Raw genomic sequence first — 18,505 nt, forward strand, 5'->3', positions numbered from 1 at the left:
TGCGTTAGCACTACACCTTTCACTTCCAACATCAAGCTTCAAAGGTACAATCCAAGCATACAACTCTCTGTCAACCCCCTGTACCAGATACCATTTCGATCGCGACCTCTAGGGAAAGATTGGAGGGCCCAAATCCACCAGAGAACACCATGAATCGACCAGGTATGGATATTCAACACCCTTTCAATCCCTCAGGATGCCCCGCGCTGGCCTAGCCACGATTTCGAGCCGTCTGCCCTATGAAAAGCATGGCGCACCACGCAAACAAAGACATTTTCTCCATATCCAGTCTGCTGGCGCATCACTTGTGATGTAGAGAGGTCAAGGGTGCTGCGGAAGTTCAGAACTGGTCCAGGAGCAAGCTGCCATTCTTTAAGATAGATGCTTGCTGTAACCACGCCGTCTAGGCGATCCAAGTGGTTATTTTGAGGATAACTATTATTGCCAGACGGGATCTAGCAGCAGAGGAACCATTGCGGCTTCAGAAGGCAGGCTAGCATTTTGATGTCTATCTTGATAGTTGCGCGGACTGTCATGGCCAATCTTTGATGAATATTTCAATTGCTTCTGTTCTTTTCCGGGAATGAAGGCTGACTGTTGCGATCTGGCAGGAGTTGTACCACAATCATTACGAGGCCTACCAAACAGCTACCCAAATCAGCAACAGTTACCACAAAATAGAAGCGTATCGAATAGATTACCACCAAGCGGAAAGATGGGTACAGATGCCCTCTAAATACCTTCATTGCTGGAAGTCCACGAAGTGCTGATGTTTAAATTGGATATAGCAAGTAACGGAGGAGGAGCGACTTGGCCTTTTGGCGGGGGAGGAGTGCCTATGGGCAGCGGCGTTCTAGGAAATCCTCGTCCAAACAACGGCCCCATGACGAGTTTCGCACAGACAATAGGAGGTTCGTCACAACCAACCACGCAGTTAGATCTCTCGTGAGTATAATTCTTCCTCTTCCTCTTCTTTTTTCTTTTGAAAATCAACCCACTTTGTCAACTCCACAACTACAACCACCTCATCACCCCACCCCACCAACATGGAGGGAAGTTGGAACCACGCTCGACGGGAGGACACCCAGACTCCTGGAATGGCCTCTCAGTTGTCTGGAGATGGTTCAGATGGTTCCAGCGTGTACTTCAGTTGTGAGAGTTCCAGCTCTAGCGGATACTTCAGTGCAAGGTATGAACTCCATGGGCAGTCTTGAACTGCACAACGGGTCTGGACATACTCTGTCATCAGTCAAACATGAGCCTTTCACCCCATGGGAGGGCTTTTGGAGGTGTCAAGATCAGAATATGTCACTGTTTTCCCCTTGGAAGAGCCTGTGGACGTGTCAAGATCTGAATATGTCACTGTTTTCCCCTTGGAAGAGCCTGTGGACGTGTCAAGATCTGAATATGTCACTGCTTTCCCTTGGAAGAGCCTGTGGACGTGTCAAGATCTGAATATGTCACTGCTTTCCCTTGGAAGAGCCTGTGGACGTGTCAAGATCTGAATATGTCACTGTTTTCCCCTTGGAAGAGTCTGTGGACGTGTCAAGATCTGGATATCATTCCTTTCCCTTTGATCACTTATAAAGCTTTCAAATGAACACTCACTGATATACTTCTTAGTGAGTTCCCGTCATTATCCAATAACCAGCCACAACCAAGCCAATCAACATGGGCTGGATCTCGAGGTCTAGGACCATCAAGCAACATGCGGTTACAACAGACCCAGGTCTCCTCTCAACAGCAGATGAGTGCTCAACAGCAGAGTCAACAGCAACAAGATGATCTCTTTGGCTCCTCATCTCAATTGCCAAGCAATCAAAGTGGATTTCGGTTTGGTAACCAGAGTGCTATTGGCCAGTCATCGCAGTCCCACAACGCTGATGAGTTTCCTCCACTCAGCCGCAACGCAAATGGCGATATGGGACAAGACCGCAGCTCAAACATGATCCAAAATGTTGGCTTCGGTGCTCAATCCAGTGGGGCAGGATTTGGATCTACAAATCCCACCCAACAAACTCGGAATAATGGCCTTCTGAACGCTCTATCAGGAAGCAACAGAATGGCATCAAACAACCGTGTTGCCTCTCCTGCAAGCTTGTCAGGTAAGCGACATGTGCAACACGTTGACTTTGATCTGACTAATGGATCCAAAGGTTTATCAACATCAAGATCACCAGTTGAGACACAGCGCTCAGGATTAGGCGGTGAAAGCGACCGAAGTGTGAGTGAATTGGTCTGTCTGTTGTTTTGCTTCCAATCTGGGCTAATTAAGCGAACCCCAGGCCTTCTCAAATGCGCAGTTCAGTTCCTCAGTTCCTCAGCCTTTACGTGAAGATAACACAACACAACCACCACAACCAACCATGTCGGCCAGCGGATCGTCGACGCGTCCTGATGGCGCACAGCAGCCTGAAGCATCGGGTTCGCGTTCCCAAGCCCTTGATTCTGGTGCTGGCTCGTCTCAAAGCAATGCTGAAGAATCCACCTCTGAGGTCCAGGACCCACTGGCCCACATGAGTGATGTCGACAAGTTTGGTCTCAAGGGGTTCTCGTACTTGATGAACAACTACCCAGACTATGCAGCTCTTGTTACGGGTTCTGACATTACCAACCTGGGTTTCGATCTCAGTTCCCCCGAGTAAGTCATCAGACGCGTTACGATCTACAGGATCGATCTACAGATGCTGACCTAGCTCAGACCATTCTCAACCCAAATTTACTCCTTGTTTGACAATGAGCCACCCAGACCTGCGGTCCCTGCTTATGAGATCCCTGAGTGCTATCGCGTCCACAATACCGCCCCGCTTGATAGCAAGATGACCAACTTCAATGACGAGGCTCTGATCTTCATGTTCTACTCAAACCCGGGTGATATCCAGCAGATGATGGCAGCCCAGGAACTGTAAGCTGCTCCTTAGTAAGACCTAGGTACATTGCTCTAACGATTGTGAATAGGCATAACCGTAACTGGCGCTACCACAAGAAGTTGCAGCTCTGGTTGACAAAGGATGATATGATGGTTCCTCAGTCCCTCGGCAGTGGCACTGAACGTGGCTATTACATCTTCTTCGATATCAAGCAGTGGGTTCGCGAACGTGTGAGTAAACAGCCCCTTTGACCTCGGATTCTAGACTAATGTATTGGTAGCGGGAGTTCACCCTTGTCTACGATGACCTCGAGAATCATCCAAATGGTCCACGTGGTCCTCCTATCTAGGCGTTCTCTTGAGCATCGTCGACTAGTGACATTGCGTGGTTTCTTTTCTCAGCTTGCTTTCATGGCCTGGCACGATAGGCGGTGTTTTCTGCGAATATGAGGTTGCGGGCTTAATTCTTTGATGGCTGCTTGTTATTGAGGGACCAAAACCGAGATATTTGCATGGAACCGTGGGATGGCGTTCTTGTTACCGTTTGCCTTAGGGTACATGGGCTACTACAGGCGGCATAACGGGGATATCGACTTTTCATCGGCGTTCTTGCAACCCGGCGAGGTTTGCATAGGGATTACCAGCTGGTAGATTGCACAAGACGCCAATGATAATTGCTCTTACAAATTACTTGCATGAAGTTCCAGCTCTGTGATACATGAATTCCATGTCTCCCCTCTAATATTACTCCAAGCCTCTAAACGCAGGAGCTGCCTGATAAGGAATCAACCCCTTGCCGCGCAGGCGCGCTCGGCTTCGTGGGGCGCGACAGGGAGGAAATAAGCTTGCCTGGTAAACGGTAGAACGTGCATACCCGCGAGTGTAACTCCGTGTACTAAGGTTCCATCAACCTACCTACAAACCAAAATCCCTTCAATGACTCTCGAAGCCATCCACACGACACCTGGAGTCCTACAGTTTCATTAACCCCCGGTGCCGTCTGCCAGCCTCCCAGAAGTGAAGGTGCTCCGCACCAGCGACGTCACAACCGTAGCACCGACCCCGACAGCACAGCGCCCACCCCACGAAGCAAGATGCCCTCCTCCACAGACCAAACCATCAACATCCCGCAACTGCTCATCGTGCTGCTCCTAGGCGGCCTCGCCATCCGCTACTTCTTCTTCTCGTCGTCGCCGGGCTCGGACATCGCAGCTGACCGCAGCAGTGCGGCTCGACGCCTGCGGGCGCGCGAGGCCGATGTAGAACGCGTCCAGCAGATGTTCCCGCAGATACCGCGGCGCACCATCATGTGGGATCTGCAGCGGAACGGGGGCAATGTGGTAGCAACGACAGAGCGGATCCTGAGCGGGCGGGGTCTGGAAGTGGTGAGTTTGCTCCTCTGCCTACTATCTGTCTATCAAACAAGCAAACCCTCCCCCCGCCTTTTTCTCCCCCCTCCTTCAAAAACTATATCTTTGTACATGTTACTGATCATGTTTGTCCCTTCCTGCAATACAGCCTCCGCAAACCTTCCAACCACCAGCAGCAGCGCCAGCCTCAACCTCTACTTCCGCTACCGCGACAGGCACCCAGCAACAGAAACCGCTACAACCGGACCTAATCACGCGCTACAACCTACAAGACAAGCTTGCAGCAGAAGAGAGCTCACGAGTCAGAGAATCCAGCGCGGAAGGCAGCACAGCGGGCGCGCGCCAGGCATGGAGTCAGAATAAGAATGAGCGCCAAGCACTGCTGCAACGGCGGCGCGAAGAGATGATCCTAGCGGCGCGGAGGAAGATGGAGGCGCGGGTCGCGGCCGAAGCAGCAGCAGCAGCCGCCGCGGCGGAGGCGCAAGAACAGACGGGCGGGGCGTGAGGTGGGGAAATGAATGGTATTGGTGGTGGGATGAGATGAGAAATAATAATACGTGCAGTGCAAGGCAGGATCATGATTTGCAAGCGGATTGTTTGGATTCCTGGGATTGGCCTGTTTATATGAAGATGCTGCGATACAAGAAGGCATTGGAGGATGTCCATGGATGAGTATCCTTCGCAAGCGCAGCGATTGGTTTGTCATATGTGAGAAAGCCTGTTTATAACAATAACCAGGCTCTTGTCTAGAAACCATACCTTCCAGGCAGGCATCTATATATCTATCTCTCTGGTGCTCATACTCTCCCTTCCTCACCTCTCCTATAGATCTCAAACACTTAACAATTAACATGAATGACTCTTCTCACACAGTATCATCTCATACGAATTTAAACCCGTCAAAGAACCTAGCTCCTCCGCATATTTCAATTACACTAAATTTGCTCATCTCATCTCCTCTCCTCTCTGTCCTCTCCCTTTCTTTATAACCCCCCTAACCAATCAAGCGTCTTAAGATCTATACTCCATACCCCATTACTCATCCAAATTTCTTCTCCAAATCCAAACCCCTCATCTCTATCTCTAAAAAAAGAAAAAAATAAGGGACGAGACACAGCAGCAGCCCACCCACCAATCACCATCCACCATCCGAAACAGCACGGCGTCTAGGAGATCGGCTATTTGGCGCGCGGCTATTACTTGGTGTGTGTTCGTTTCGACCCGGATTTCCTGCTACGCTTGCTGGATTGTTACTTTTTTTATACACTCCCTACAGTGCATAGAGGTTATGGTGCGGAGGGCTTGGCGGCGTGGGATGGGAAGATGGATCATAAACCCCCAGCCAGCAAGGTCTTGCTGGCTTGACGTCAGAAGATCACGAGGTTCAATATCAACCCCCGACTCCCTGTAGGGACTTCAGGTAAGGTATCCTCGAGTGTAGCTAATCACGTGGCGAGACTGCTTGAGTTGAATAAGGTAGTTCCTTTCGCTTTCTCTGTCATCTATGCAGCTGGGCCTAGGCACTGTACATGAAGTACGGCGTCTCCTCAAGATGAGGTTCAAGGCCAGATTAACTACACAAGCAGCGGCTAGCGCGCACAACCCCTCCCGTTCTCAAGGCGGTTTTTCCCGCCCCGTCTCGTCATCCATTATCCCCAACCATTTCGTGGAGTCGCTATAATCATCAAATGAATGGGGTCTCTCTAATAAACAAGCCCGTGGGGTCTCCGAACGCCAAAGATGCCATGTACAAGGACGACCTGAATAAACCCGCCAGATGCGCCTGTATGCATTGTCTGGTGCGACGTCGAAATCGTTAATAATTAAGAACGCGCTCCGTCACTGAGTGAGGGGCATTCGGAACCTATGCAATCGCTAAATCGAAGATGGATTTTGTGCCTCCATAAAAGAACCGATCCTGCCCGGGCCTCAAGACCTTGGGCTAGTACGAACTATGGGTATCTGGAATAGACAAGAGATATCCGATATCATCTGTTGGATGTGTTGGATCTGCTCATGCTGCGCTCGCGTGCACTGTTGGTGCTGGGCCGAGATGCATGAGATGCATGGTACGAGTCGAACTCTATAGACTTGAAAGTCTGCTCGATCTTGGGGCTTTTCATGAATTTGGGCACAGAATCCTGGATAATTCCGTTAGCACGATACGACAATACGAGAGGAAGAACAAAACTTACACTCGCCATGAGCTTGAACACCGAAGTCTTCGCCTCCTCGAAGAGCTTGGTCACTTCTCTCAGACTCTCAATCATGGCGGCATCCTTCCCTACAGCCTTGGTCATCCGTGTTGCAAGCTGATTCCGAAGCGTGTGGTCGATGTTGAGTTCGCAGGGCGAACCAGGGGCCAGGAAGGCATTATATATACCGTAGGCTGAAGCCATGGTCTCCTTGACGGCTTCGAGATTATAACCTCCTGGGCTGGCATTCCGAGAGGGGGAAGTCGACTTGAGAGCAGCCTTGCAGGACTTGAGAAATTCCTCAACGTCGAGATAGAAAGACAGGTTTTCCTCGCAATGCGTGTCTCGTAGATTCTCCCTAAAGAGCAATCGAAGGGCCGGATCGCTCAAGATCCTCTCCAGCTTCTGAGTATTAGAATCGCGACAGACCGGGCCCCGACTAGGGGATGTCGAAGCGCCATCACTCTCCGATATACGTTCCCTCGAGGTCATGTTGATGACGTCCTTGCCTTTCTGCGATAGCTGGTAGATCGCAAGCTTCGACGGCTGGAACTTCATACTCCTCTCTTTATCCTCCGGTGCACCTGGTGCAGACTGTGGAAGATAAGACCGATCTGACTGAACACACCAGATCAATTCATGTTCCAGGAATAAAGATGCGATCTCAGTCGTCTCCCTCCGGTCCACCGTGGTACAACAATCCATCAACCAATCCGTGGCCGCCTTACCCGTGAAGGTTTGGTAGACGGTCCGTGGAGGCGTTCCAACCTTCCGCTCACTTGCCATCCTCACACCGGCGATGCCGTCCTTGTATTCGCTCAGAGAGTCGGAGTCGGCGGAGCTCGTGCTCACCTTGACGTTCGGACCGTTCTGGCCCACGAATCTGCGAAAGATGACCTCGATCGTGCCGCGGTCTGAAGAGAGCTTATCCGTCGTTGAGTCTCTCTCGAGAATGACGAGCTGCATCGTATTCCGCGGGGAGTTGACAAGTTCGGCGACGTGCCTCTGCTGGATCCCATTCTTGGCGCAGAATCTTTCCAGCACGTAGATACCTTTGGGAGTCAGGTGCCACACCGTGCCTTTCATTGTGAACTCCCTTTGCTGTTTGCCATCCGCTGACTCGATGAATCTGGCGTCCACGAAGCGCTGACATACAGATCGGGCCATCTCACGAGCCATAGAGAAGGTGGTAGTCGTCGTTGTGGTGACAATCCGCGAGGGATCCTTGGGGTCTGGCATCCGGTTGGATTGAGAGAACTTCAAAGATCCCAAGTTGTTGATAGCTTCCTCTGATAGGAAGGAGTGTTCTATTCTGGTCAATCGTACACGGTGTGGTGCCAGGGGCAGGCTGACGACTAGGGTTGCGAACAGGTCGTTGAAGTCCTTCTATATATTAGCTTGATAGCCAGAAGTCTGGCTTTCCACAATGCTTACCCTTGTGAACGGCCTGTCATCGCTCGTCATGCGCAGCAAGCGCGAGGAGGTCTGATGCATCTTGCTAGAGTTCGCCGATGGGGCAATGATGACTGGGGCTGGTGTATCCGTCGGTGTATTAGAGTAGGCTTGGGAAGGTGGGTTCGTCTCGAGCAGCAAGCGGCGGGTCGTAGCTGTCTCTGATCTCGAATGGGAGAATTGTGAGAAGGAGGCCGCCGAGGAGACCGTGGCAGAGGAGAAGGCGGAGGGATTGGCCGGCGCGTCGATTAACAGGACGCTATTCCTACTGTGAGGGGGCGGAGGGGAGTTGCTCTGGCCTGATCGATATAGACCACCCGACGACCCTCGTGGACGCAGCGCAGGCTCAGAGAGGATAGCAATGGCGCTCGAGGTCTTGTCGCGAGCCAAGGCGAACAGGCTGGTACGGTTGAGTTTCGGGGGGCTCGTAGGTAGCGCGGATTGCGGTTGCTTGTCGTTATAGGTGTGCTGGGGGTTTGACAGCGTGAGATCGGGTATGGTGAAGCCGGCAAGGGCGGCGTCCCCAGTGGGAAGAGGGGTGCGGAGAGCAGGCGAATCCACGAGAGCAGACGGATGCTGCGGTGGAGGCTGTTGCAGTTGTTGTTGCTGAGGCTGCTGCTGCTGCTGCTGTTGCTGGGAAGGGGGGAGGTCGGCGGAGGGGAGGGAAAGTTGCGAAGAAGAGGTGAGGGTAGGAGGAGATGTAGTTGTAGTAGTAGTAGTGGTGGTGGGGCCTGTGGACTGGGAGAAAGCCATCTAAGGCCAACAATTTGAGGGGGGGCCGGGTATGGGTATGTACTCCGTGCCGGGTGCGTCTGGTCAGTACTAAAGACTGCAAGAATGTTTGACACGAGGCAGAGAGGAGAAGCAAGACGAGACAAGAGTGCTTTACGGTAAAGCAGGGTAAAGCAGGTCAGAGATAGCGCAGCGTAGCGTACCGGACGCTCTGCTTGTTGGTCAACCCCTGAACCCTGGGGCGCTGGGCCTGCACAGGACTCCGCGCAGAGTGGTCTTCTGACGGATTAGATGATTGGGGGGGGAGGGGGTGGGTGGATTAGAATTTTAGAGGGGGGGGGGGGATTTGATGGTTGGTGGGTGGGTGTGGTTATGGAATGCGATGGGTTTGGGGCTAAAGACGGACGAGTAGTTGCTGCAGTCCAAGGCTGCGCCAGGTCGTACCTCGTCGCACCTAAAAGACACGCAGGCAAGAAAGGTTAGACCCTGACTTCCGTGCTGTACATTAGCAGGAATGGTCTGTAGGCTGTAGGCTTAGGCTGTAGACTGCACGCTGCAGCAGTCTGTACTCTGTACTGTACTGTACTGTATAGTCGCAGTCCTTGGACGCTGGAATAGTGCTAGGTCAGTGTCGTGCTACTACAGCAGCAGGTGGCTAGGTGCCGTAGTACGGAGTAGTAGCCTACGAAAAAAGATCGTCTCGCGTGGGAACAGGGATAGGGCCTAGTTCTGCCAGGGCCCCTGCAGTCTCCACTCGGCGAGCGTCAGATAGGTGCTTTAATGCTTGCCCTTCCCGCCCAATCACCGCTGCCCCCAAGAACGAAGAAGAAGTCGCAGAGAAGGTTTCAGGTCTTCGATGCCGAGAGACTCTGTCCCGTCGCGTGGCGGCTCAAAGACACGCTGAAAGCGCAAATAATCCTCCACCCCCGGAGTCCTCCCTAAAGATAGAGATATCTGGCACCCCGGGTCCTGGCTCCTGGGTCTGGACTCTGGAGTCTTTGACACTTGGCCCGGCTTGCTTTGTTCTGCTCTGCTCTGCTCTGCCCTGCTTCGCTTGCTTTGCTGCTTGCTCCCTGAAACTTCCCCCCGTGCTTGCCGCTGGATGACGGTAGGTGGATCCCTCTCCCGCCTCGACTCTCCCTACCACTCCGCCGGGCTCTTTTCACTTTGACACAGGGCCTCCCGCGTGGAATTTTAATTTGGAAATAATTTGGAAGGCAATAAAGTTCTGTCAATCTTTGCCGGCTTGGTCCGCCGTGGGACGATCGCTGGTGCTGCTGGTGCTTTCCGCCTGTTCTGTCCCAGATACGAGTCAGCCACTGCCCATCCCGTGTACTGATTCGCACGTGGGAAAAAGCCAGATATATTGTCCCTCCCTGCTGTACCACAGGGCGCCGGCAGTCTGGTAGAGGGCATCCCAGTAGCAGCCCGTACGGAGTGACGGAGTCATACGCAGCAGGAATGCTCTGGGCCATGGGGCAGAGAAGGCTTTGCACGATGATGTGTCTCGCCGTGGCCTGTTGGCAACTTGGTAGTGCTGCAGATTATTGATTGGATGGCGCTGCCCCCCAGACGCTGCTGCTCTGGGGCATCCCAATGCAGCAAAATGGAGAATGCCTACTTACCTACTTCCTTATGCACCCTCTTGCGCGTTGTTCATTCATAGGCAGGGGCCCAATAATACAGAAACTTCTGATGGTCGTTCCCACCTGCACGTCGCCGTTGTCGATTGGCCGCGAGGTCGAAACGGTGAGGCTTGGGGGGAAGGTCTCGGAAGCCCTTCGATTTTTTTCTTATTTTCCTGTTTCTTTGTCTTGCCAGGATGGATCAACCATGTCCTGCCGCCCTATGAGGCTGATAGAGACGGCCCGGCTACTTCGTTCGGATCCGGGGAGTCGTGAAAGAAGGGAAAGAAAGGGGTTGATTGTTTCGATTGTTCACACCCACAGCTGGCCCAGTGGCTCAGGTCAAAGACAGTCGGGTGTATTCCACCACAGGATCAGCCGAGACTGGGGGGAAGGGAGGGGAGAGAACTACTGTGTCCGGACGACACTGTACACAGGAGAGGAGGTATTGTATGGAGTACAAAAGCAAAACAGCACAGGGCGAAGGTGATTGGTCGGGCGGTTGATTGATTGCTTCCCTTCGATGGCCCTTCTAGACGTCGACGATACAGGGCACAATACTGTTGTTGTCCGGAGCAATAGCATGAATTGTTCTAGAGCGTACCTACGTACCTAGCGTCGGAAGGAGCTAGAAGAGGGAGGTTGGAAGAGTCTCTCTGGTTCGAGTCGTCGATTCGTGTGTGCAGATCCTTGTCTGTGGCAGCAGGCGTTTCGCGTATCGCGTACTGAGCGTCAGATGGCAGGAATCGCGGGCATCGAGGAATTGAATGGACACGGGAGCAGAATATAAGAGAGGGACACGGTCAAGAAGAGCACACAGAGAGCATTAAGAGAAGAAAGCAGTCCTGTCTATCGATGAGGGAAACGTAGGGATTTGCAAGATACCAACAGAGCAAGCCGCACGCGTGCATAGTGAGGGAGGGGATGGAGGCGAGGCTGCGGTGTATCGTCGCGACCTAAGGTACGACAGTATCACAGAGCGGTGGGCAGTGGATGTACTGGGTACACAGGACAAGGCACATACGCAGCACTGCACATATGTACCATGTACCTCCTACTGCTGAACCCCTCTTACCTCTGCGCGCGTGCTACTGCTGTGCTACTGTCCTATCCATGGTTTTTCTGCAATGTCTGCATGCAACACCACCACGAGTGCTGCATGCAAGGTCGACACACTCGCACAATCGGCAGATACAATACATGGCACATGGCACATGGGGGACGATGGAGGGGCAGCGCCACGCATCATTGGTCGGAGGCTGAAAGTACCGACGAGGGGATTACTAAGGTCATATGCTATTTATACCCGTCATCATGGCTAGAATCATGTGCATAATGGACCGCCCCGGTGTTCTTTATGCGCGTGGATAAACGTGGATAGCACATGTGGATAAACTGCACCTCCTGTCCATAACTCATGTGCACGACTACTGCGAGGCCATCCAGAAGCCGGCATAAAAGCAGCGGGTGATTGCCACGTTTTCACTCCCCCTCTCGGCCCCCTTTTCCTGCCGTCCGTTCAAGCATCTCTAGCCGGGCGGCGCCCACGTTTCCACGAGTATTTGCTCCGTCCCCGTCCCCCGAACCGGACCCATTATTATCGATTCTGCTGTCCCCCCTTCCCGCCCCCCCTATTATCCTTCAAAACCCCCCCCCCCCCGGCCCCCCTTGGCCCCCCTGGCCCTGATCCCCGACACCACCGTTCGTCAGGCCACGCGAGGACCGGGATGTCTCGGATGGCCTCAGCACCGCCTAAGCACCATCGAGCAGCTGCCCCGCTGCGTCGCTGCCTGGGCCCGACCTCGGCCCCGCTTTTCTTCCAAATCACCCTCGCTGTCTCGTCTCCCTCGTGCGGCATGGTCGGGCGCCCCCCTGTCACCATCCCTCCACGCTATTCTTTTTCTGCGCGACTCGCGGAGTGCAGCGCACACCCATGGGCAAAGCCATCGTACGTTGTAACTCTGTAGGTTCATACAGCCTACAGGACTATTATTACCACCCCTCCAGCGGATAACCTACTACTTATCAATACGAGCGTCAGCTGCTATGGCTTGACGGAGGCTGCTACTAAGGTATATAAGAGGAGGTATAGTCTGCGATAGTACAGAGGTAGACGTATAGTACAAAGTAGTAGGTTAGTAACTACCTTATCTTAACCTAAACGTGATATCGACCGGGAGCCGCTCAGCCGCCAGATACGAGACGTTCCTGCCCTCAGGCACCGAGCACGATTACTAATGCAGCGGACACGTGGTGGCCACGGACCACGGCAAGCTGTGAATCGAGTCTGTGAGTCTCTGAGACTTTGACTCTTCTGACTCTGACTCTTGATTCCGATTCTTAACTCTGATCCAGATTTCCTAATAGCTTATTATTGGCTGCCTTGTCTCCAGTACCGTACGTGTTCTCTCATACCTGCACGAACCCCTCAATGGAACGGATCATCGCTCAACAACAAAGGGATGGATGCATCATGCATGGACACACGAGAACAGCGAAGACAAAGGGCAAGTCCAGCCTCCTCCTGAGTCGGGATCCGTGAGTCCTGAATTTCAAGGCATCCAAAGTACTCCTGTGTGCACGTCAACAGTAATAGCTGCCAACACTACTACCTTAAGGTACCTTACTCAATAATCATATAAGCAAGAGCTGAAACGGCGCCGCAATCTCCGACGGGGGCAGCAGGATCGGATTGGCCGCCCTTCCCTCGTGGCGCCCCTGTCCAATAATCTCCGACGGGGAGGGTGAAACGAGTTTTAAAATGACTTGCTGATTCCATGATTCCATGATTCCATGATTCCATTTTAAATTTAAACATTTTCCAAACGTGACTCTGTAGAATTACCTTAATCTTGTTTGAGTCCAGATTTCATTCTCTTCTATTTGAAATTCGTCCCTGACCTTGCTGTATCCAGTAAGATAAGACCTAAAAGGATCTAAGGTTCGTAGGTAGGTACCGACTAAACCCTACCTTCCCCCCTAAATCCATCATCCTTCTAGAAGCCTTCTAGAATCCTTCCAGAACCCGCGCGTGGCGCCCGATCCCTACCTACCCGCCCCAACATCCCGTCCGTCATCTTTCATCCAGCCCGGAGATGAACCACAAACTACCTACGAACCGCGAGCCGCGAACCACGAACCGTCAACCAGTAGTAGCGGGTTAAAAATAGGACAGATAGATACGGGAGCTCCGAGGACCGAGGCTGGAATGATGATGAGAAGATTGCGAAGTGTTGGCCTAGATAGGTAACCGTCTAGACAACTAAGCTTGTCATCTACCTAGGTAGTATTATTCCCTGCTCTTCGCGTGTGTCCATTATTCCATCATCCAAAATTCCAGAATCCCACTCAACGACCAGGTACCTAATCAGCAACATACGCACGTACCCCAAACCAAACGGCCGAAAAGCCATGCCAAGGAGAAAAAAAAGAAAAAAAAAAGAAAAGGCAATAAACCCCCCTACTCCATGCATATCGCCACTCAACAATCCCAAGAAAAAGGCAAAGGATAATGAAAAAGAAAAGAAAAAGAGTAAGAAACGTCCCCTCGTTCCGCAGATCCGGGTCCAGAATCCAGCCCAGCCCAGCCCAGCGACGTACCTACCTACTACCTAGTAATCGTCCCGCGTCATCCTCACCGCGTGGCCGCCCACGCACGACTATTGAGCTCGCTACGTACGCATGGCAAAACTAGGTACTAGGGATGCACGGAACATATTGAGTATTGGGAACGCATGGCAAAAAAGACATGCTTACCTTACTCTAGACTCTAGTAGTTATGAGGCGGAAAAAGCAAATGGTTAGTTTGATTTGATTATCATTATTATGCTGCTCGCGTGTCACGCACGCATGCTATTTGTCCTACCTTACCTTACCTACACGCCTTACCACGCCTTACGGGGCACCCCCCCTTTTCCCCCTGGCAGGCTGGTATGTACTGTACAAATCCCATCCGCCACAAGTACAACGTACCACGCTGTCCTCACTGGCTCACCCCAGCTCCCCTCACGTCGCGCCTCGGAAAGGAATAGCGGTGTAGCTTGCTTGCTTGTTCGTGTCTGCAAACAAGCGAGCGATTGAGAATTTGAGATACATATCAGTTCAGGTGTGACAAAATCGAACCGAGATGAGATGAGATGCTTCTTCAGCTGGACTTGCTTGATGCTTTGATTTGTCTCTGAGGAAGGGAGGTAGGTAGATAGGTAGGTAGGTTTCTTTGCTTTTGTTGGGAGATTTGTTGTTTATTTGTTTGATTGATTGATTGATTGATTGATTGATTGATTGATTGATTGATTGATTGATTGATTGATTGATTGATTCTTTCTTTTGCTTGCTTGGGCGCTGAATAGCAGGGTGAGGAATCGAATCCTGGACGTGAGTTCACTCATTCTACTTAGGAGCTGACACAAGCTCCATCTAACAGCAGTAACAGTGACACCACCAATTGAGAAAAATTCGGGCCTTTTCAACCTTCAAATGCCTTGATTGATCAAATTTTAGGGGTATCCGGCAATCATCCCAGATCGCAAGAACGCTGCTAAACATCATCTCTCTCTCAAATTCGAGATCTCTTTTTCCCTTTATGTCAGTTTGCCCATGATAGTACACCCGCCCACCTCCCTTTGCCAGTCCTGGGACACCAGACGCCATAACTACTCTGCCACACTCACCCACATAGCTTTTCGTGGTCACGCTCGCCCTCGCCTCAGACGCTCATAGGCCCCGAATCCCTCCTCCACCCCTTGTTCCTCATGTTATCCTCAATTGCCTTCCAGATTCCCTCCACCACCTCGCGGTCGCGCCATCGGCTCGCCGCCCCAGCCCCTGGGCTCCACTTGTCCACTTGCGTGCTCAGGACGCCTCGGCCCCAGCCGCGCACCGTGTCCGGTAGTTGATCTCCCCGCCAGCCAACGTAGACCCCCAGCGTGTGTCGGAAAAGCTCTGTGGGATGCTGCCACTTGTAGCTCTTGAACTGCCAGACCTGTCCAGTGGTGAAGACGGCCACCACCCGTGACCAGTACTCCGGCTTGAACTGCTCCGGCGTGTCGACGATGATGAAGCGGATAGGGCGCGACGCGTCGACCGAAGGCAGGAGACGAGAGATGTGCAGGATTGATGCCGATGAGCTGGATGTCGAGCTGGACGATTCAGCAGGGACGTAAGTGCCACTCTCGAGGAAGGATTTGATGTTCGACATGCGGAGGAGAGACGAGGCTGAAGGGGACAGTAGAATAATAGGATCGGGCCGCCGAGCTGGCGCCTTGGGGTTATGGGCAAGCGTGGGGTTGCTTTGGATGTTCGCCGCAGCTGCGTGGGCAGCCTTGCGGGCATTGAATGGCGCCGCAAGCTTGCGCACATGTGAGAAGTCCTGAGAGACGTGTCAGAAACAGACAGTACCTTGTCGCAAACATCTGCTTCTACATACCGTAGGTTTAATGCCCCTCAGCACACTATTCCTATCGCCCATCCGCCTCTCCCCGTTGTAGATCTCGGCCAGCCGCGGGTCGAGTGTCTTGCCCTGCCTCCCAGCCGCACCGCTCGTGACTGGCGCAATGCCCCCCGTAGCTCCAGAAGCAACTTGCGCCGAGGCGGCAGCGGTGGTCGTGTCTGATGCCAGAGGCTTAATGTACTCACTCTCCTCAGAAGCACCCTCGAGCCATGTAATCAAGTCCAGCCTCTCCACGAACGCCAGATTCTGCACTTCTCCACCAGCTCCCCCGTCCGCAGCCAGCTCTGCGTTTAGTGCTAGCGCCTGTGCATTGTACTCAGGGATGGCCGTCTCTCTCTTCAGCCACGCAAAGTAGATACTCCGCAGATCAACGGGCTTGTTGGAGGATATGAATCGCGTCGGCGTGGTGAGAGGGATGGACAATTGAGCTGGGGAGGGGAAGTGTAGGAAGTTTGCTGTCGCCAGGCTGACCTCTGTAGACGAGGCATCTTCGGTCTTTGTTGGTATGCAGGGCTTGTCAGATGCTATGGATTGTCGCAGGAGGACGAGAGGATCTTGGACGGAGTCTGTCGCCATCTTCGGTGGTTTAATGCGACGAGCGTTTGTGTGTTGGAGGCCGCGGTAGCAAGGTATCGTGGAATATCAAGTTGTTTGAGCTCTGAGGTTGAAGAGTACGGTGGCCAATTGCGCTCGGAAGCGCGAACTCACGTGGTTCAACTTGACAGCACTGTAACCTCACTTGGACTTTTGTGTTTCTTTCAGATGCTTAATTAGAGGCTTCAGACTACAATTGAACTCAAGGGATTGAAAGTTCACATTCTCTTAAACTTTTACTGGTCTGAATTTCAGTCTGAATCATCATTCCTGTGCGTCTCCTATGACCCCATCAGCTGTACTAATTGTCTCCCTCCTCCTCCCGTGATACACGCAAATGCCCAGGCCCCCACTCTCATGCATTGGATTTCTCGGGCACAAGGGGCTGTTTGGGAGGTGCTCTGGATAGTTCAATTCGAATTGAGGTGAACTGGTGCTCCTCGCCATCTTAGTTGCTGATATGGCTGTGCCGCCACAACCTTCAGGAGAAGCTATTCCCTCTTCAATATGAGTCGGGGCGCCAGACCGAGACCTCTGGCTTGTCTGTCTTTGCTCTTCTTCTGGAGAGCTCAGATGGAAATGGAACTCTCCTAATTCTGGTACAGGGGTTGTCTCCTCGAAATCTGGTGGAGTAACGAGTCGAGACGCCTCCTGTGTTTACCGATCAGTGATCGAGAACCTTGATAGAAGTGCTGGCTGTGACGGAGAAGAAACTACTCTCCCGGCCATAATTTCTCTCGCGGCAAGACTGCGGGTTAGGTTACGCTAGGGAAAGAAATGGTGCTCACCGAGGGCAGGAAACTGGGTTGTCCTGGAGAAGATATTTCAACTACACATTTTCAGTCCATTTCGGGCTTGCTATGGTAACTCCATTTAAATACCTCTGTTATATGTCTTACCATCTGGCCCAGTGTACTTGGGTTCCGATACTGGAGTTGCTAAAGGTGTCTTCCCCATCAAGAGTTTATGGACGGAACTCGATGCAGACACCAAATATTCCTGTGAAGTCCTGCGATGCCATGGTGCGAGTCCCAATCCATGACGAGACCTCGCCTCAGGTGAGGACGGTGTTAGTGGGTGTTCTATTCCACGCTGATGCCTATTGTTGGGCTCCCGTGCTCGATCGAAGTAGCTGAAAGCTTCTTCAAGAAGGGTTGTTGTCTGGGACGGTATTGGGGTTGAGGATGCCACTACTCCATCATCTAAGTGCTTGTGTTTCTCAGCTTTCAAGTATTGTAAGAGGGCCACTCGTTATTACCACATTTTTCTTTTTCGTCGGGAAATAAACCTCAAGGCCTTTCCTAGTCTTGTCATTCAAACCTTTGCGCTCGCCGCTAGGTGAAGTGCGGCGGGGGAAAATTGGCAACATCAGCTGCAACCCTCGGACAAGCCTCTTAGATCCACTTCTGAAATCAAAGCTTATGGCCTGGCCTTCGACGTTGTTCGGACCCTGAAGGAGGGAGCTGTCTTGCGATTTTGATCTGCTTCCCCCCAGTTTAATCGGGGCCGATATTGTTGTTGTCGGGGTCTTGGTTGATGGGGCTTTGGATTTGCTACCTGAGCTGCCAGTGCTATCTTTGCGTGACCCAGAGGATCGACTGAACCACCAGTGTGGGCTCTTTCGATTCTTTGGGGTATGCTCGAGTATCTCTCGTTCGGCCCAATAGCCCTGCGGAAACCACACCCACTCAAATCCATGCTTCGGAGGACGAGGAGGGTCAGCAGCATAAGACTTTTGAGACTCATTGGTAGACCTTGATTCACGCACTACCTTCTCGTTCCAGTCCGAGACATTTAGCCGGTGCTTGCTGGTCTGCGAGACAGACGAAGATGCCAGTGAACTTGTATTCCCATCAATATTGCTCTTGTTTGAATATCCCCCAGACCTTTTCCTGTCCTGAGCCCCACCAGATGGAGAGATGGGGGAGATTGATGTAGAATCGTAACTCCTGTTCGTCTTTCGGCGCCGAAGGAAAAGTGAAGGCAAATCGCTTTCTAAATAACTGAACGGGGTGTGTTGCTCGGAGGGCTTTCTCTGGGTTTGGAAGGAATTGGCTTCCTTCATGATATTCGTGAATTGTGCCTTGCCTTGACACAACGAGATGTTAAGACCAAAGAGGGAGGGTCAAGAATCTTCATAGGTTAGGGAAATAGTATAAATAGGGATAGCGTGGGCATTCATGATATGCATTGAAAAGGGTCGAAATCCAATCGGAATC

At 52.2% G+C, this 18,505-nt stretch overlaps 7 protein-coding genes across 7 annotated transcripts; 4 read left to right on the forward strand and 3 right to left on the reverse strand.

The window, feature by feature from the left end:
• Positions 1–44: 44 nt before the first annotated feature.
• Positions 45–3,521, forward strand: M430DRAFT_33266 (hypothetical protein). Its single transcript, XM_024866329.1, has 9 exons — positions 45–162; positions 612–719; positions 789–945; positions 1,624–2,105; positions 2,157–2,224; positions 2,286–2,641; positions 2,702–2,905; positions 2,959–3,100; positions 3,151–3,521. Exons 1-9 carry the CDS (start codon positions 150–152, stop codon positions 3,217–3,219), a joined length of 1,599 nt encoding a protein of 532 aa, XP_024724229.1. The 5' UTR covers positions 45–149; the 3' UTR covers positions 3,220–3,521.
• A 255-nt stretch (positions 3,522–3,776) lies between these two features.
• Positions 3,777–5,080, forward strand: M430DRAFT_64160 (hypothetical protein). The gene is made up of 2 exons (XM_024869091.1): positions 3,777–4,254; positions 4,388–5,080. Exons 1-2 carry the CDS (start codon positions 3,964–3,966, stop codon positions 4,742–4,744), a joined length of 648 nt encoding a protein of 215 aa, XP_024724230.1. The 5' UTR covers positions 3,777–3,963; the 3' UTR covers positions 4,745–5,080.
• A 1,147-nt stretch (positions 5,081–6,227) lies between these two features.
• Positions 6,228–8,639, reverse strand: M430DRAFT_94942 (hypothetical protein; the record flags this gene model as incomplete). The annotated part of the gene is made up of 3 exons (XM_024869870.1): positions 6,228–6,380; positions 6,435–7,817; positions 8,145–8,639. 3 exons carry the CDS (start codon positions 8,637–8,639, stop codon positions 6,228–6,230), a joined length of 2,031 nt encoding a protein of 676 aa, XP_024724231.1.
• Positions 8,640–10,059: 1,420 nt separating this feature from the next.
• Positions 10,060–11,086, forward strand: M430DRAFT_204697 (hypothetical protein). The gene has a single exon (XM_024864305.1). The coding sequence runs from the start codon at positions 10,215–10,217 to the stop codon at positions 10,731–10,733; it is 519 nt and encodes a 172-aa protein (XP_024724232.1). The 5' UTR covers positions 10,060–10,214; the 3' UTR covers positions 10,734–11,086.
• Positions 11,087–11,970: 884 nt separating this feature from the next.
• Positions 11,971–12,983, forward strand: M430DRAFT_272996 (hypothetical protein; the record flags this gene model as incomplete). The annotated part of the gene is made up of 4 exons (XM_024865573.1): positions 11,971–12,191; positions 12,228–12,315; positions 12,487–12,532; positions 12,637–12,983. The coding sequence occupies 4 exons, from the start codon at positions 11,971–11,973 to the stop codon at positions 12,783–12,785; spliced, it is 504 nt and encodes a 167-aa protein (XP_024724233.1). The 3' UTR covers positions 12,786–12,983.
• Positions 12,984–14,530: 1,547 nt separating this feature from the next.
• Positions 14,531–16,313, reverse strand: M430DRAFT_134251 (hypothetical protein). Its single transcript, XM_024862338.1, has 2 exons — positions 15,669–16,313; positions 14,531–15,611 (listed from the first exon to the last, which is right to left on the reverse strand). The coding sequence occupies exons 1-2, from the start codon at positions 16,266–16,268 to the stop codon at positions 14,949–14,951; spliced, it is 1,263 nt and encodes a 420-aa protein (XP_024724234.1). The 5' UTR covers positions 16,269–16,313; the 3' UTR covers positions 14,531–14,948.
• A 237-nt stretch (positions 16,314–16,550) lies between these two features.
• M430DRAFT_16345 (hypothetical protein) lies at positions 16,551–18,351 on the reverse strand (the record flags this gene model as incomplete). Its single annotated transcript, XM_024863447.1, has 4 exons — positions 16,551–16,937; positions 17,075–17,115; positions 17,186–17,495; positions 17,545–18,351. The coding sequence occupies 4 exons, from the start codon at positions 18,349–18,351 to the stop codon at positions 16,551–16,553; spliced, it is 1,545 nt and encodes a 514-aa protein (XP_024724235.1).
• Positions 18,352–18,505: the final 154 nt, after the last annotated feature.

The sequence above is a fragment of the Amorphotheca resinae genome, assembly GCF_003019875.1.
Source record: "Amorphotheca resinae ATCC 22711 unplaced genomic scaffold M430scaffold_2, whole genome shotgun sequence".
In the NCBI taxonomy this organism is placed as follows: Eukaryota; Fungi; Ascomycota; class Leotiomycetes; order Helotiales; family Amorphothecaceae; genus Amorphotheca; species Amorphotheca resinae.

What these genes read in the sequence shown, in the direction of transcription:
- M430DRAFT_33266 (XM_024866329.1), top strand. An exon ending in ACCACCAAGCGGAAAGATGG is followed by an intron (nt 720 to 788) that starts GTACAGATGCCC and finishes AATTGGATATAG; the next exon opens with CAAGTAACGGAGGAGGAGCG. An exon ending in ATGATGGCAGCCCAGGAACT is followed by an intron (nt 2,906 to 2,958) that starts GTAAGCTGCTCC and finishes GATTGTGAATAG; the next exon opens with GCATAACCGTAACTGGCGCT.
- M430DRAFT_64160 (XM_024869091.1), top strand. Translation starts at nt 3,964, where the DNA reads ATGCCCTCCTCCACAGACCAAACCATCAACATCCCGCAACTGCTCATC. An exon ending in GCGGGCGGGGTCTGGAAGTG is followed by an intron (nt 4,255 to 4,387) that starts GTGAGTTTGCTC and finishes CCTGCAATACAG; the next exon opens with CCTCCGCAAACCTTCCAACC.
- M430DRAFT_204697 (XM_024864305.1), top strand. Translation starts at nt 10,215, where the DNA reads ATGCAGCAAAATGGAGAATGCCTACTTACCTACTTCCTTATGCACCCT.
- M430DRAFT_134251 (XM_024862338.1), bottom strand. Translation starts at nt 16,268, where the DNA reads ATGGCGACAGACTCCGTCCAAGATCCTCTCGTCCTCCTGCGACAATCC. An exon ending in TGAGGGGCATTAAACCTACG is followed by an intron (nt 15,612 to 15,668) that starts GTATGTAGAAGC and finishes CACGTCTCTCAG; the next exon opens with GACTTCTCACATGTGCGCAA.